Below are 12,639 nucleotides of genomic sequence, written 5' to 3'. Positions count from 1 at the left end.
TTTATCTTTATGGTGTTGCAGCAGTCCCAGGCCTAGACACAGTACTCTAGATGGGGCATCACAAGGGCAGAGTAGAGGGGATCAATCACATACCTCACCTTTCTGGCCATCCCTCTTTTGATGCAGCCTAGCATATAGTTGGCTGCTTCTTCTTGGCTTATCAGTCACGATAAAATCTGTTCACAAACACTTCTTCATACATTTTCCGTTCTCAGGTGCTAAAAACATCAGCTGCTTTTTAAAAGTCTGTTGGTAGCTGGCTCAATCTTTACTGATTATGTAGCACCATCTTTTTGCAGTCATGTGTCCAGTTTTGTTATCAGAAAAAGTACCACTGCAAATCTAATTATCTGTAAACTTGAATTAGCCAGAGACTTCCAGGTGGGAAAAAGATCTAAAAGTCTGAAGGGCAAATCTTAGAGCTGTTATAAATTGCTATAGTATGGTACACAAATTCCACCAAGGAACAGCTTATACCAACTGATGATCTGCTCTGAAATTTTATGAGCAAACTCTTTTTTGCAGTAAAAATGCAGCCATTTCCTGAATTGCAAATTGCAGTTAAATTTAAGAAAATTATCCAAGCTTATTTAGAAAGTCAGCACTTATTTCTTACGTTGCTGGTTGATCTGGGAGTTACCTATCACCTTACTGAAAGCATATGTATTAGAAAAGCATTATTTCTCAAGACTTCCAAAACATTAGCCAGTATGTATACTTCATTGGATGACACAGAAATTAACACTCAAATCCATTTATTATTCTCAAGATCTTTTTTTTCCCAGCACTTACAGATTTCTAGGTACTATTTTTTGTGTGTCTCAATTTAGAAAAGAAAGACAGTTTTCCTTGGCATTGCAGTGTCCATTTTCACTTGTTCTAATGAAGACAAATTCCACTCAATTAGGGTTGTTCTGTTCGCTAAATGAGACAGATGGGAAACTTGCTGTACTGGTAAGGGTTCCAAGATTTTAAGCTTACTTGTAATATGCTAGTTAGTGTTCTCCAGCTAAAAAGTGATCAATATATCAGATAGGTAGAAAAGCAGTCAGGTTCTGTCTTTGCAGAATTTTTGTGGTGTGCCCATGGTTCCTCATTGATAAGCTGAAAATCTGAAGTTCAACAGAAAGGCAAGAAAGAGGTATATCCAGACAAATTTGTAAAACATGATCCAGCAGATATGTCTGTCTTGGTAGAAAATTAAATAGATGCTTCCAAAGCTCTGCCAGAATAGGGCGCATTCTGCTCTGAAGGAGAATGTGTGCAAATGATGAGGATGTAGTACTCCTTCCCTTTTCTCCTCTCTGGTCCTCATGGTAGAACTGGATTCAGTCAAAAGCCTCTTATCTACCAACCCATAACAATTAATGCCATTAAGTTAATGCTGAAATGCAAAGCCCATATGCAAACTGCACTGATCATTGGAATCTGGAATCAGTGCTAGATGCCCACACTGTGAACTCTCTGAAATGGAGAAAGGTGAAACAAGGCAGCTCCTGAAAGCCATTTGGCTCTGAACAGTGCTCAGATTTGCCAGTCTCCAAAATTCTGGAGCCATCTCCAACTCAGAAGTCTGTAGGCACTGGCTGAATAGACACTGTCGTTGTTCAAGATATAATACAAATAAATGAAATAATCTAAGCAAAAGTAAAACTTTACACAAGTAGATAAAAATGTTTTTTGCCTTATTGGAATATGGCAACTACAAAGAAATTCACATTGAATCTTCTTCGTGAAGCCTCTAAACTGTTAGCATTTATATTAGCTTTGTGACAAATATTTATTTTTTTCACATAGATAAAGTCTTCAAGATAGGACAAATCTGGTAATTTGCAATAGTCTAGAAAATATGAGAAAATAGCATATGAGAAACATTCAAATACATGATCACAGATGGCATTATTTTCATGTACAGCATTCCTGGTGTTGGTACAGTCTGACCTTACACAAAAACACTTACTGTTTGAGGTATATTGAGCCCTAAGAATACTAAGAAAAAGTCCTATTCAGTTGTTTCTGTTGATTTTGTTTTAACACTTCATACTGGAAGGGAAAGTTAATCCACATTCAGTTTATGTTTTCTCCAAAGATGGTGAGGCTTTTGGTTCAACTGACTGGAAAACAGGTGGATGAGCCACAGAAGCCTTTCTACCTAAAAACGATAGATTGTATTAACTGTCTCATTAGGTTCATATCACTAATTAACTCAAATAGACTATCTAAGGGAAAGAATCAAAGCAAGTCTTCATCTATTTCACATCTGCTCAGACTGGAAAAGATAGGATAGACACGCTTCAAGAAAAGACTGCAAACTGAGAATCCGAAAGCTGTTAGAACGCAATTTACTAGCTGAAGACCATTCAGGAAATTTATGAAAGAACTTAGTGGACCTTAGTTCAGCTTCCAGTGGAGAGACAGAGACACGCATATCAGAAAGAATGCTTTTCGTGACAATCCCATCCAAGAAAACACAAAATGAGAAACCACAAAAAGGGAAATGGCCCCCAAGTCCTGATGAAGTTTATACTGATGCTGAGGCACATTATGTGAAGAGATGTAACTCTGGTGTATAAAACTGTGCACAGTATTTTAAACAGTAATCAAGAAGAAAGAAACACAGAGTTCTGGTAAAAAGATTGCCAGTTCCCCAAAGAAAGTAGCTTTTGTGTATCACTTTATGCTAGTGGTGACAGAATAGAAAACAAAATACGACAGTTACATACATGTTCTTTGTCTAGAAGTATTTACAAATAACTTTACAAATTTTTGTACACATATTCAGATTTGCTTGTTTACTTCTAAATAAGGAACAAAATTATTTCCCAGAGGCTTCTAAGGCTGAAGGTGGTGCCTTATACTGTACATTCATGCTTGGCTTCTTCCTGGGAGAAGGGAGGAAAAGAGTTTAAAAGTGTGCAAATCACAGACACCTAAAGAACCCTGGAATTAAGGGTTTCTAGTGACTGACATCCACAGATTGTATGGTCATTCTATTTCTCTTTGAATCAGAGACAGCTACTGTTGATGGGCTCAGAGTAAGAGATAAGAGAAGGAGCCATATATGAATTGCAATAATTAGATGAGTACGTTTGTACTGGAACATCTGGTCAAGTAGAGTCATAGACCTACGCCTACTGCATACCGCAGTTCAAAAAAAAAAAAACAAAAAAACCACAAGCAATGAACACTGTGAATTTCAAAATACAGCACTGAAATGAGCTCCTTTGCACCATTAGGATTTAACTCCTGCTGTATTTTTTGGAGTCCAAATCACTGACATGATTTTTACCAGGCACAGTATGATTCTATCAGTTCAAAATACCGACTTCCTTGAGGAAGATGCAGCCTTCTCATAGTTTTCACAGGTTTCGTTTTCATGCCTTAACATTAAATGTTGTAAAAATATTAAAATTAAAAAAGAAAAAATTTACAATTTACAAGTGTCCATATAAGTAAATCATTCAAAAATTCAAGTCATCTACAAGGATCTACCAAATAACAACGCTGATAATGACACTGAGCCTGTGGGAAGAACAATCCACGCGCCGTGAGAAACGGACAGTGCGTTTCTTCCAGAACGATGAGTCACAAGGTTGGTCTTTTCTTCTGACATCTGTTTCTTCAGCTACGACAGCAGAAGTCTTGACTTCTTTCATTACTTAGTTCGACCTAAAAAAATAGAACATATGAATTAGTTACAAATGAAAACCTGTTCTATGCCTCTTCTAATTTTTTAGCTGTAAATTCACAACAGCTGACAGGTTAATAACTAATGAAACAAGAAGTCCAATCACTAGCTGCCTCAGCTGTAAGACTCATATATAAGGTCACGAATGAGTAGCTGGATACAAAGTGGTAGCTTTGCATTACGCATACCCGGAAAGCAAAAAATGCGGGGAACAATATTGCTGCTGATGAAAAATGCTGGAAGTGCACATAATAATAGACTCTTCTCAGTATAATATATCTTAGCAGCGTAAGATATGTGCTCATTAGGTTATAGATTTTTATCTGATGACAAACATACTTTTGAGCTGTACTCATACATTCATGTGCCTGCTGAATCTATGTATTCTCACATCTGCCTGTAAGCCATGTTCACTTGTGCAAGCTTGGAAATTCTGTGATGGCCTTGGTGGACTGACTCTCAAGAGAAGATGTGAATTGGGCAGGACACAGAACTACCAGAGTGGTAACCCCTCAATTGACAGTTTCTCAGACACTTTGTGAATCTCACAAGCTAGTAACAGTTCTAGTAATACAATTTCTCCTTTGGAATTAGGGAACTCAGTGTGTGTCCAGACAGGGTGGCCTACAACTAGAATAGCACTGGATCAGACCTACTCACCCTAGCAAAAATGATGCTAATGCAAAGTGTAACTCACTGTAATGTAAAGTGAATGTAATGTAAAGTGAAACTCACTAATAAAGATTAAAAAAAAGAAGAAAAAAAAAGTGAAAGCCAAAATGCAACACTTTTAACTTCTTCAAAACATTGTGGTAATAATGAAGAAACTCAAGCAAAATTAAAATGCAATGTTCTGTGTGTTTTTTTTTTTTTTCTTGTTCACATGCTTCTCTATTTTCCATTTAGCAGTAAGTAGAAAAAACTTTAATTAGTATCAAGTTACCTGGTTGTTGATATTGTGTTTGAAGCAAACAAAACTGAAGGCACAACACTCTTCTTTACAGCCTATGTGTCATGTGTCTCAAAAAGAACACAACAATTTTTCCCACTCCCTTTGTCCCTTCTGCCTTCCACATATTTTAATTGAAAACTGCATGGTTCAGGGAAAAGATTCCTCTTCTGTTTGTCCCATGTGTGGGAAATGGGAAGATGCTATTTATTTTCCAGTATTGCAGGCTCACCAGCATCCCCCAGATCCTTTGAGCTATTTAACCTAAATCTGCTATCAAATAATAAATTCTCATAGTCTGTGACTTTTGTACAAAAATGAACGGCTTTTGAAGGAATGTATACATAAATCTTTCCTCAAAATGTTTTTTATCTCCATTAATTACAGTAATTTTGCTCACATACTGTTTTATATCTAACCTCACACCAGCTTTAAAATTAAAGAGACTAACATTTTTAATGGAGAGGAGTAAATACTGTATCTGTGGCTTTCTTCTTCATAGATAACAATTACTCTTTCCAGTCTCAAACATCTTCTTAAGAATGGTCAAAACTTCCTTCTGCTGTCACTTTTCCCGAAGAAAATGCATTAAAATCAGCATCAAATGAAATATTATGTAAATGCAGATTCCAACATAGTGATATACTTAATGCCACCTCAAACAGCTTGTTATTTTGTCTTAGTGTCTTAATGTGATATTTCTTACTGTTGTAACATGCACTGTCACATTGAGATAAGGCTTTTCTCATTTTGGGGCATTCATAATCCTACAATATTCATCTACTCGATTTTATGAAATTTTGTCCATGTTTATTCCTATAAACTGAAAGCTACAGCATGAGTAAAATGTATTTTAAAAGCATGCAAATATTAGTGAAGTCTCAAGCAAAGTTCAAGTGGACACTCAAAACACTTTGTTAGCAATTAGCCTCTTTAGATTGACTCCCAGTACATGCACATATGCATACATGAGGAAAAATCTTCAGTCTCTAATTATCTTGATTGGTAAATAAAATACCAATAAAGTTGTTAAATCAAGTTCAGTCATTTATCTGCAATCATTTGGTATTACGTTTAAGAAGCTTGAAAGGACCAAAGGTAAATGGAAAGATAGAAGGCTTCAATGTAACTACTTAAATACATCAAAGAATTTCCAAATGAGTATCTTCTATTTTAACAATAATGTAATGAAATATCATCTACTTGAGGCAATCAGATCTTCTTTCAAATACTGATAATACTTCCCTGTCCTTTAATTTACTCCAACTAAAATGCAAATAAGTGTATCCAAAATTATCATCAGATAACAAAGAACATTTTGTAGGACATGCCTATGAAAACTGTGATTGCCATGGTGGGAGCAAATAACTGACAACAAAGAGATAATGAAGTCGCTATGAAACTACAGATTTTAAGCTGACACAGTTTTTCTGCAAACATTTTTCTCTCAGTCTCAGGCCAAATGTAAAAAGCTTCTGTTTTTCCATAAGTGGGTTAATCTCATTAAGATTTATGAAGCATCAGCCGTAAATCAGCTCTCTTCTTGCTAAAAAGTCAGCAGGGAAGCATTGCCATCCTTCACTGTGAGCCTTTCCTTGTGTTAAGCCAAGACACAATATGGCAGACACGGTGCTATCTCTTAATCCTCTCCTTAGCAAACATGCCATCAATGACATAGTGACCTTACTAGCATGTTTTAAGTGGATTAATTTTTGATTAAGTTCTAATTGAAGTATAATTAAATTATTAGTAACCTCATGCCAAAATTACGTCAGGAGAAGGTTAGCTTTCAGTCCAGTTAGAAGGATTAATGTGGTCCACAGGACCAGAACCTTACCTACAGGCTTTAACTCAACATGTTCCTGGGGGGGCTGTCGGTAGGAGTATGTGTCAAGTCCGCCTATAAAATCAACTGAAAACACAATAGTGCCAGAAATGAACAAATGGAAATGAAAATACGTCAACTGAAAAATAGGTATGGAAAAATTATTAAAAAAAAATAAAATAAAAGTAAGCACATGCACAGGTTTGCAATATAAGAAGTAGGCAAAAAACACTGTGGCTTCCAGAAGGCTCTGTGCTCTGTTGTCATTGAGATCCACATAGCACAGTGCCTGACCAGACAAAGAAATGACCAGACATGCTTGCTCCCGTCAGCATGCATGCTAATTCACAGCTCTGCTGTGGAGTAATGTAGCTTCTTGGTTTTAGGGCAATCTCAGCATATATTTCATAATTCAGATTCTACTTCCTTTGAAGTGTTTAATTTCTTTTGCAAACCAAAGGACTAGCAGGAATGTAAGGCAACAATAAAAACCAGTTGAGAATAAGCAGGTGGCAGCTGGATGTGGAAAAGCAGCAGAATCTTCTCTGGATGAACGTCTGGGGGCAGGGATTGTTTTTGGAATCCTCTCAATTTATCTCAAGATTTCTGTTAGAAATAATGTGAAGATGTCTGCTCTTCAGATGTTCTTAGTTCCTTTTATGATCATAATGATTTTAAAATAATGACATTTTAGTCTAAGTCTTGTATCTTGCTATTTTTGTTAAGATTTCTGACAGCTTCCAGAAGCTACACTTTCAAGCCACCCCAGAAATCTAAAATCAAGTTCAGGGAGAAGATTATTTTTATTGATTTAGAATGGCTTCTTACAGAAACAATGTAGACCTGGCAAATTCACAGCACATGAAGATTCTTTGCTCACATGGAAGGCAACTGTCTTTACTTATTTATATACAGCCACATATATAAAAGTCCTATGTAACTCCTTGTGCTAATCACTGTATGAGCATCTAATGAATAGCCTCTTCCTCAGAATTATATGTATAAGGTAAACAGAAAAAGAAAACTCATCCAGAGGGGACAGAGAAATGAGGCTTGGAGACAGAAGGACTGATGGAATACCCTCTAAAATTTGCAAAAATGCTCCTGTTGATTTTAATCTTCTCTCCTCTTGAGACTATGGTAGGGAAAGCTTAGCTGAAAACTTAACTTGATGCACTTCAGTGCATCTTGAAGCATGAACTTGGCTGCAAGACTATTTTCTTAAAACTGCCTGAGCGGGATACAATGCTGAGCAGCCAGCCCAGCTGGGTGTCAGCACAGGTCAGGGTCAGCCTAGGTGAGTGGCAGCCCTCGCCTCTCTGCATCATCCCCTTCAACCGCATTTCTTACTTGTTGCAACCCTCTTTCAGAATGACATAACAAAATAAAACACCAAACATCAAAAAAGACTTAAGCACTAATGGGACCAAGAGCTATGTTTGCAGATATATTCTTGTAAAAGCTGATTTATAAAATATCTATGTGTATAACACAAACCACAGCTAATTCTTCTTTTTTTTGAAAAAAAAAAAAAAACAGGCCTCCAGAGTAACAGAATCTGTTGGGGCTTTTTTAGTTTTTTTTTTTTGTTTTTTTTTTTTTTTTGGTTTTGTGTGTGTGTGTGTGTGCATTTTTTTTTTTTTTTTTTTTTTTTAAATATTCTTTAGTTTTCCCATCTCTCTACTGAGGATTATTTTTTTTTTTTCTAAGAAAGTGATAAAAGGAGTTGGCAAGTATGTTTTTGAAATAATTCAGCACTTCAGAATCATACATCACTCCTCTCAGCAATCACCAGAATAATCCACAACTGTAAATGTGGAGAGAATTTAAAGCAACCGGTTCTTCTACCAACAGATCTTCTGGAGAAAGAAATGAAGTCAAAATGTATTTATGATTGGAAACATAGATGTGTTTTTTGACAAAGAAAACACTTTATAGCACCATCAAAAAAGTTTGGAGATAAGATGTTCAAATCTGCTTAGTTGAGACTTTCTCTTTTGCAATCCAAGAGCTGAAGTTTGACTTGAAATTCATGTGAAGATAATTCTCAAGGCAAGAGCTGCTCTATCACACATGGGAACGGAATGTGACGTTTTCCATTATGCACTCTATTTTATGGCTGATAGCTCTTTAATATGAAGATTCATCACCAGTTATTAGAATTGTATGATACTTTTCATTTTAAGGATTCAGACAGATTTTACTAGATATTTTCAGCATTTATGTCTAACAGACTCCTAGAACTAAAGCCACAAAAGAACATTAAATAAAACTTCATGTTGACTGAATTTTTAGGATGTGCACATCTTCCTGCTTAATAGCACAAAAGTTAGCAGCAATGTTTGCATATGTTTCCCAAGGGCAAAACATTGATTGAAGGATGATATTGAATAATTGATTTTGCTCTTTTCTGACTACTGGATCATGGATAATACCTGCTGTATAGTCCTAGGATTACAACAATTAACTTCAGAAACTGCCTGGAAGTAAGTTCAATGAAAAAACATCTTTTTTTTTTTTTTTTCTTCTTTTTTTTTCCATAGAGTTCTACAATTCTATGCCTTTATTTATTTATTTATTTATTAGAAGACCAACATGTTATCAGCAGGGATATTCGATCACTAAGCATGGAACACCCATAGAGTCCAGTCATTAACTACAGTCATGCAGAGAGAAACTTAAAATCCTGAGGGGAGGATTTTTTAGCACCCCACAGATAATAGCAGACTACAGCAGAAACCCGTTATTTTATCAGCAGCTGGCTGTATAACATGATCCGTATTCACAGAGAATTTTTCTCTCCTTGCATCACCTCAACTTTGCAGCTGTGCTGGATGCTTCATGGCCAGTATGAAATGTTTTTTTAGAGTTCACTACCTGCTGGGCTTGGAAGTGCAAATCTATGCTGGTTGTCCACTGCGGGTAGTCCATTAAAATGGTGCTCATTCACTCGTGGGCCATATCAGAAGAGCAGCTGTCATAATCTCCCTGAGTGAGAAAAGTGCAACACGCTGCTAGCTGAAGGTGTATCCATCCACAGTCATCAATAACTTTGAGGGCTATTCTTTTGTAGACAGATGACATTTAGGAATGCCTTACTACTATTAATGCAGTGCATTCACCCATATGCCAGTTGAAATTTCCTTTCTTTTTGAAGGTGACGGAGATGAATCAAAGATCTGAAAAATTCCTTCCTCCCATCCTAACCTCTCATCTGGAATTCAGCTTCTCTGGCAATATTCCTCTGACCTTCTTGCAAACCCTGTGCAAACAGCTGCCAGAGCTTGTAAGCCCATTGGTATATTACTGATGGCTCCTTTCAAAGCTGTTACATTCTAAGTGTGTCTGGGGGGAAGTGCAGAATATGAGTAGTGCAGTGAAACAGTATAATGCCTAACAAATCCTGCAGTCTATTGTCCCAGAATAGCTTAGGTCTTGATTTTTGCCTCTCCTTTTTATAAACGAGGGTAAGCCTTCAAAATGACAGCTAGAATTGATGGCACCTCCAGCTATCCCCTGTCCAGGACAGGGGAAGGCTAGAAGCTGCTTGCATGGATCTTTTTATGTACAGAAGATTATCTTAATTAATGGGTCTCCAAATACTCTTTTGCACTGCATTTTTCCCATTGTGCTAAGACTTTTTGAATAACATATATAGTAATGTAACCACGGTCATTAAGGAAATGAACAGAAGTAATCAGTTAGTTAAAGTATGTGATGGATAGTAAGACAAGGAGCCAAATTCAACAAGAAAGAGGAAGCAAAAATGGGGAACTGTCAGGCTTAGATGCATGAAGTTTAAACTTTGGACTTTCTAGTATTTGCACTTGTAGTTTTATATAAACTTTTTAGATAAGCATTTAATGTTGTTTTTTTCTCCCACATAAATAGCAACAGGACTAGAGGGAATGGCCTCAAGTTGCACCAGAGGAGGTTCAAGTTGGATATTAAGAATTTATTCTCCAAAAGAGTTGTCAGCTGCTGGAATGGCGGTGGTGTCACCATATGTGGAAGTGTTCATGAATTGTTTAGATGTTGTACGAAGAGACTTGCTTTAGTGGGAAAATACTGGTGGTAGTTGGATTTTGCTGGAGGTCTTTTCCAACCTTGGTGATTCTGTGATTCTTCCTAAGGTCTCTTTTTCATTTGTCTTCCAGTGTCAAGAAATATGCTTCTCTTATATCCTTATCTGAACTAGTCAGATTGTTCCAGCTATCTGGTGCCAGTACTATCAGACTTCACACTAAGTCTGAGTAGCTGGGCTGCTCTAGTCATGTAGCAGAAGAGCCACGTGTTCTATTGCAGGATGCCAGGAATGGATTCTTATTTATTAGAGGACTAAAGGGGGGAAAATGTATTCTGGGGATGGAGAACTCTCGTGCCCTAAAGAAAGGGCACTTCCTTAATGATTTGCCAGCTCTGCTGCACTCCCTTGTCCTTGAGGACAGATTCCCAGGGGATTCGTTGACTAACTCCCTGAAGAGTTGGAATTTGGCTTTCCTGAGTTTACTCTTTGCCTGTCTGATATCCCTCAAGAGTTAGAACTCCACCACTGCCTGGTAACTACAGCCCATGCAGCCTACAATCCTGATGTCACTGATCAGTGGTGATCAACAAGTCCAGCACTGCATCCCCCTGGTGGGGGGGAGGGAGGGTTGTCTATTACCTGGTTGAGAAAGTCATCCTTGATACACTCTAGGAGCCTCTTGGATCACCTACACCTTGCTGTGCTACTTTTCCAGCAGATGTCAGGATTGCTGAAAGGTTGTTTAAAGGACAAAAGTTGCGATCATAATGCCTTTTGTAGCTGAAGGAAGAAGGCTTCATCAACAGGCTCTGCTTGATCAGGACACCTGTAGAAGACCCCAACCACAAGGCTTCCTTTGTTGCCCCAGTCTCTAACTCTCACCCATAGGCTTTTGACTCACTCGTGATTATTCTTCAGGGACAGTTCTTCACATTCTAGAAACTGAGCTCTATCACTCTATCACATCTAGCAATTAAGTATGCATAGCACTGAAACAAAACCAATGCTAGTGATTTTTCACAATTCATACCCAACCAGTTCACAAAAATGGCAGATCAAGTAGTCAAGAATAAAAATTGTTGTACAAGGCTGCTACATCTTCAGTCCCCTCTTCAAGCACATGATCACATAAATGTGTCTAAAATAGCTTCAGAAGAGACGGAAGTCAGAATCTGGTTTCTGATCTTTTTCAGTTGTATGATTCAAAGATATATGCAATGCATTAGTGTGCCATTATATTACTGCTTAGTTTGATGCTATAACCTACACAGTTATTTAAAAAAATATTTAACACAGATGCTAGGACCAACTGGAATTGATCTATTTCACTTACAGTTCATTGCTAATTCACAAGCTGCTATTTGCTTCAGGTATGTGATCCAATTATTTATTTTGAAGACAATATCTAAGCATCTATCTGTGTGCAGCACAGCACAGGACACAAGCTAGAGGCATCACTAGATGCTAGCAACCAGCTCCTCAAGCCAAGGCTGCAGAGGAGAGCATCAATCAGCCAGGCATGAGAGGCAATAGAGAGCAGGCCCAGCTAAGGGACCGGGGGGGGGGGAGGGGGGGGGCGGAGCTGAATTTCCTGCAATTTAAGAATCCAGAATCTGGATTCTTAAATCCTCAGTCCTGGGACTCAGGAGGGAATTATGGTCCTCCAACCAAATGGACACAGACAACAAGAGAGAAAATGTTATTAAACCCCTCATTTCTACTGTGAGCAAACTTTTGAGTTTGCTATTTAAGAAGTGTGTTAGCTTATAATTTAACACATTCTGCCTTTCCAAGGTTTAGTGTTACGGTTTTCCTTGGGAGTTCTTGATAAATGAGTCTCCACAAAACTGAAGCTCTGGGTGACTACAGCTCTGTCACATTTCACTCATGTTGCAGTTTCTCTTGTCTTTTTTTTTTTAAATTGCCTTATTTTCAAGTTTTTAAAATCTGCTTAATATTTATTCCTGTTAAGATCTTTTGTAATCATTCAGGAAAGTCTCCTTCCCTGACCCTTTCCCTTTACAACCTGACTTTGGTCCAAGTATAGACTATCATCTTTAACTTGACAGACAAGACATTTCTAACTTGACAAACACGATAAAACATTTACTACTGGTAGCCTAAGAGTTCAAGTATGAGCTTTTGCAGAA

At 37.5% G+C, this 12,639-nt stretch overlaps 1 protein-coding gene across 1 annotated transcript in view; it reads right to left on the bottom strand.

Annotated features, from left to right (window-relative positions):
- NKAIN3 (sodium/potassium transporting ATPase interacting 3) overlaps positions 1-12,639 on the bottom strand; it is a 329,597-nt gene continuing 316,958 nt past the window's right edge. The window contains exon 6 of the mRNA XM_052704496.1: positions 1-3,669. Within this exon, the coding sequence (XP_052560456.1) occupies positions 3,656-3,669 (14 nt within the window). The 3' untranslated portion in view covers positions 1-3,655. The remainder of the gene's footprint in view (positions 3,670-12,639) is intronic.

Source organism: Tympanuchus pallidicinctus, unplaced genomic scaffold (genome assembly GCF_026119805.1).
Source record: "Tympanuchus pallidicinctus isolate F22 unplaced genomic scaffold, pur_lepc_1.0 scaffold5, whole genome shotgun sequence".
In the NCBI taxonomy this organism is placed as follows: domain Eukaryota; kingdom Metazoa; phylum Chordata; class Aves; order Galliformes; family Phasianidae; genus Tympanuchus; species Tympanuchus pallidicinctus.
This window is presented reverse-complemented; position numbering and strand designations above follow the sequence as displayed.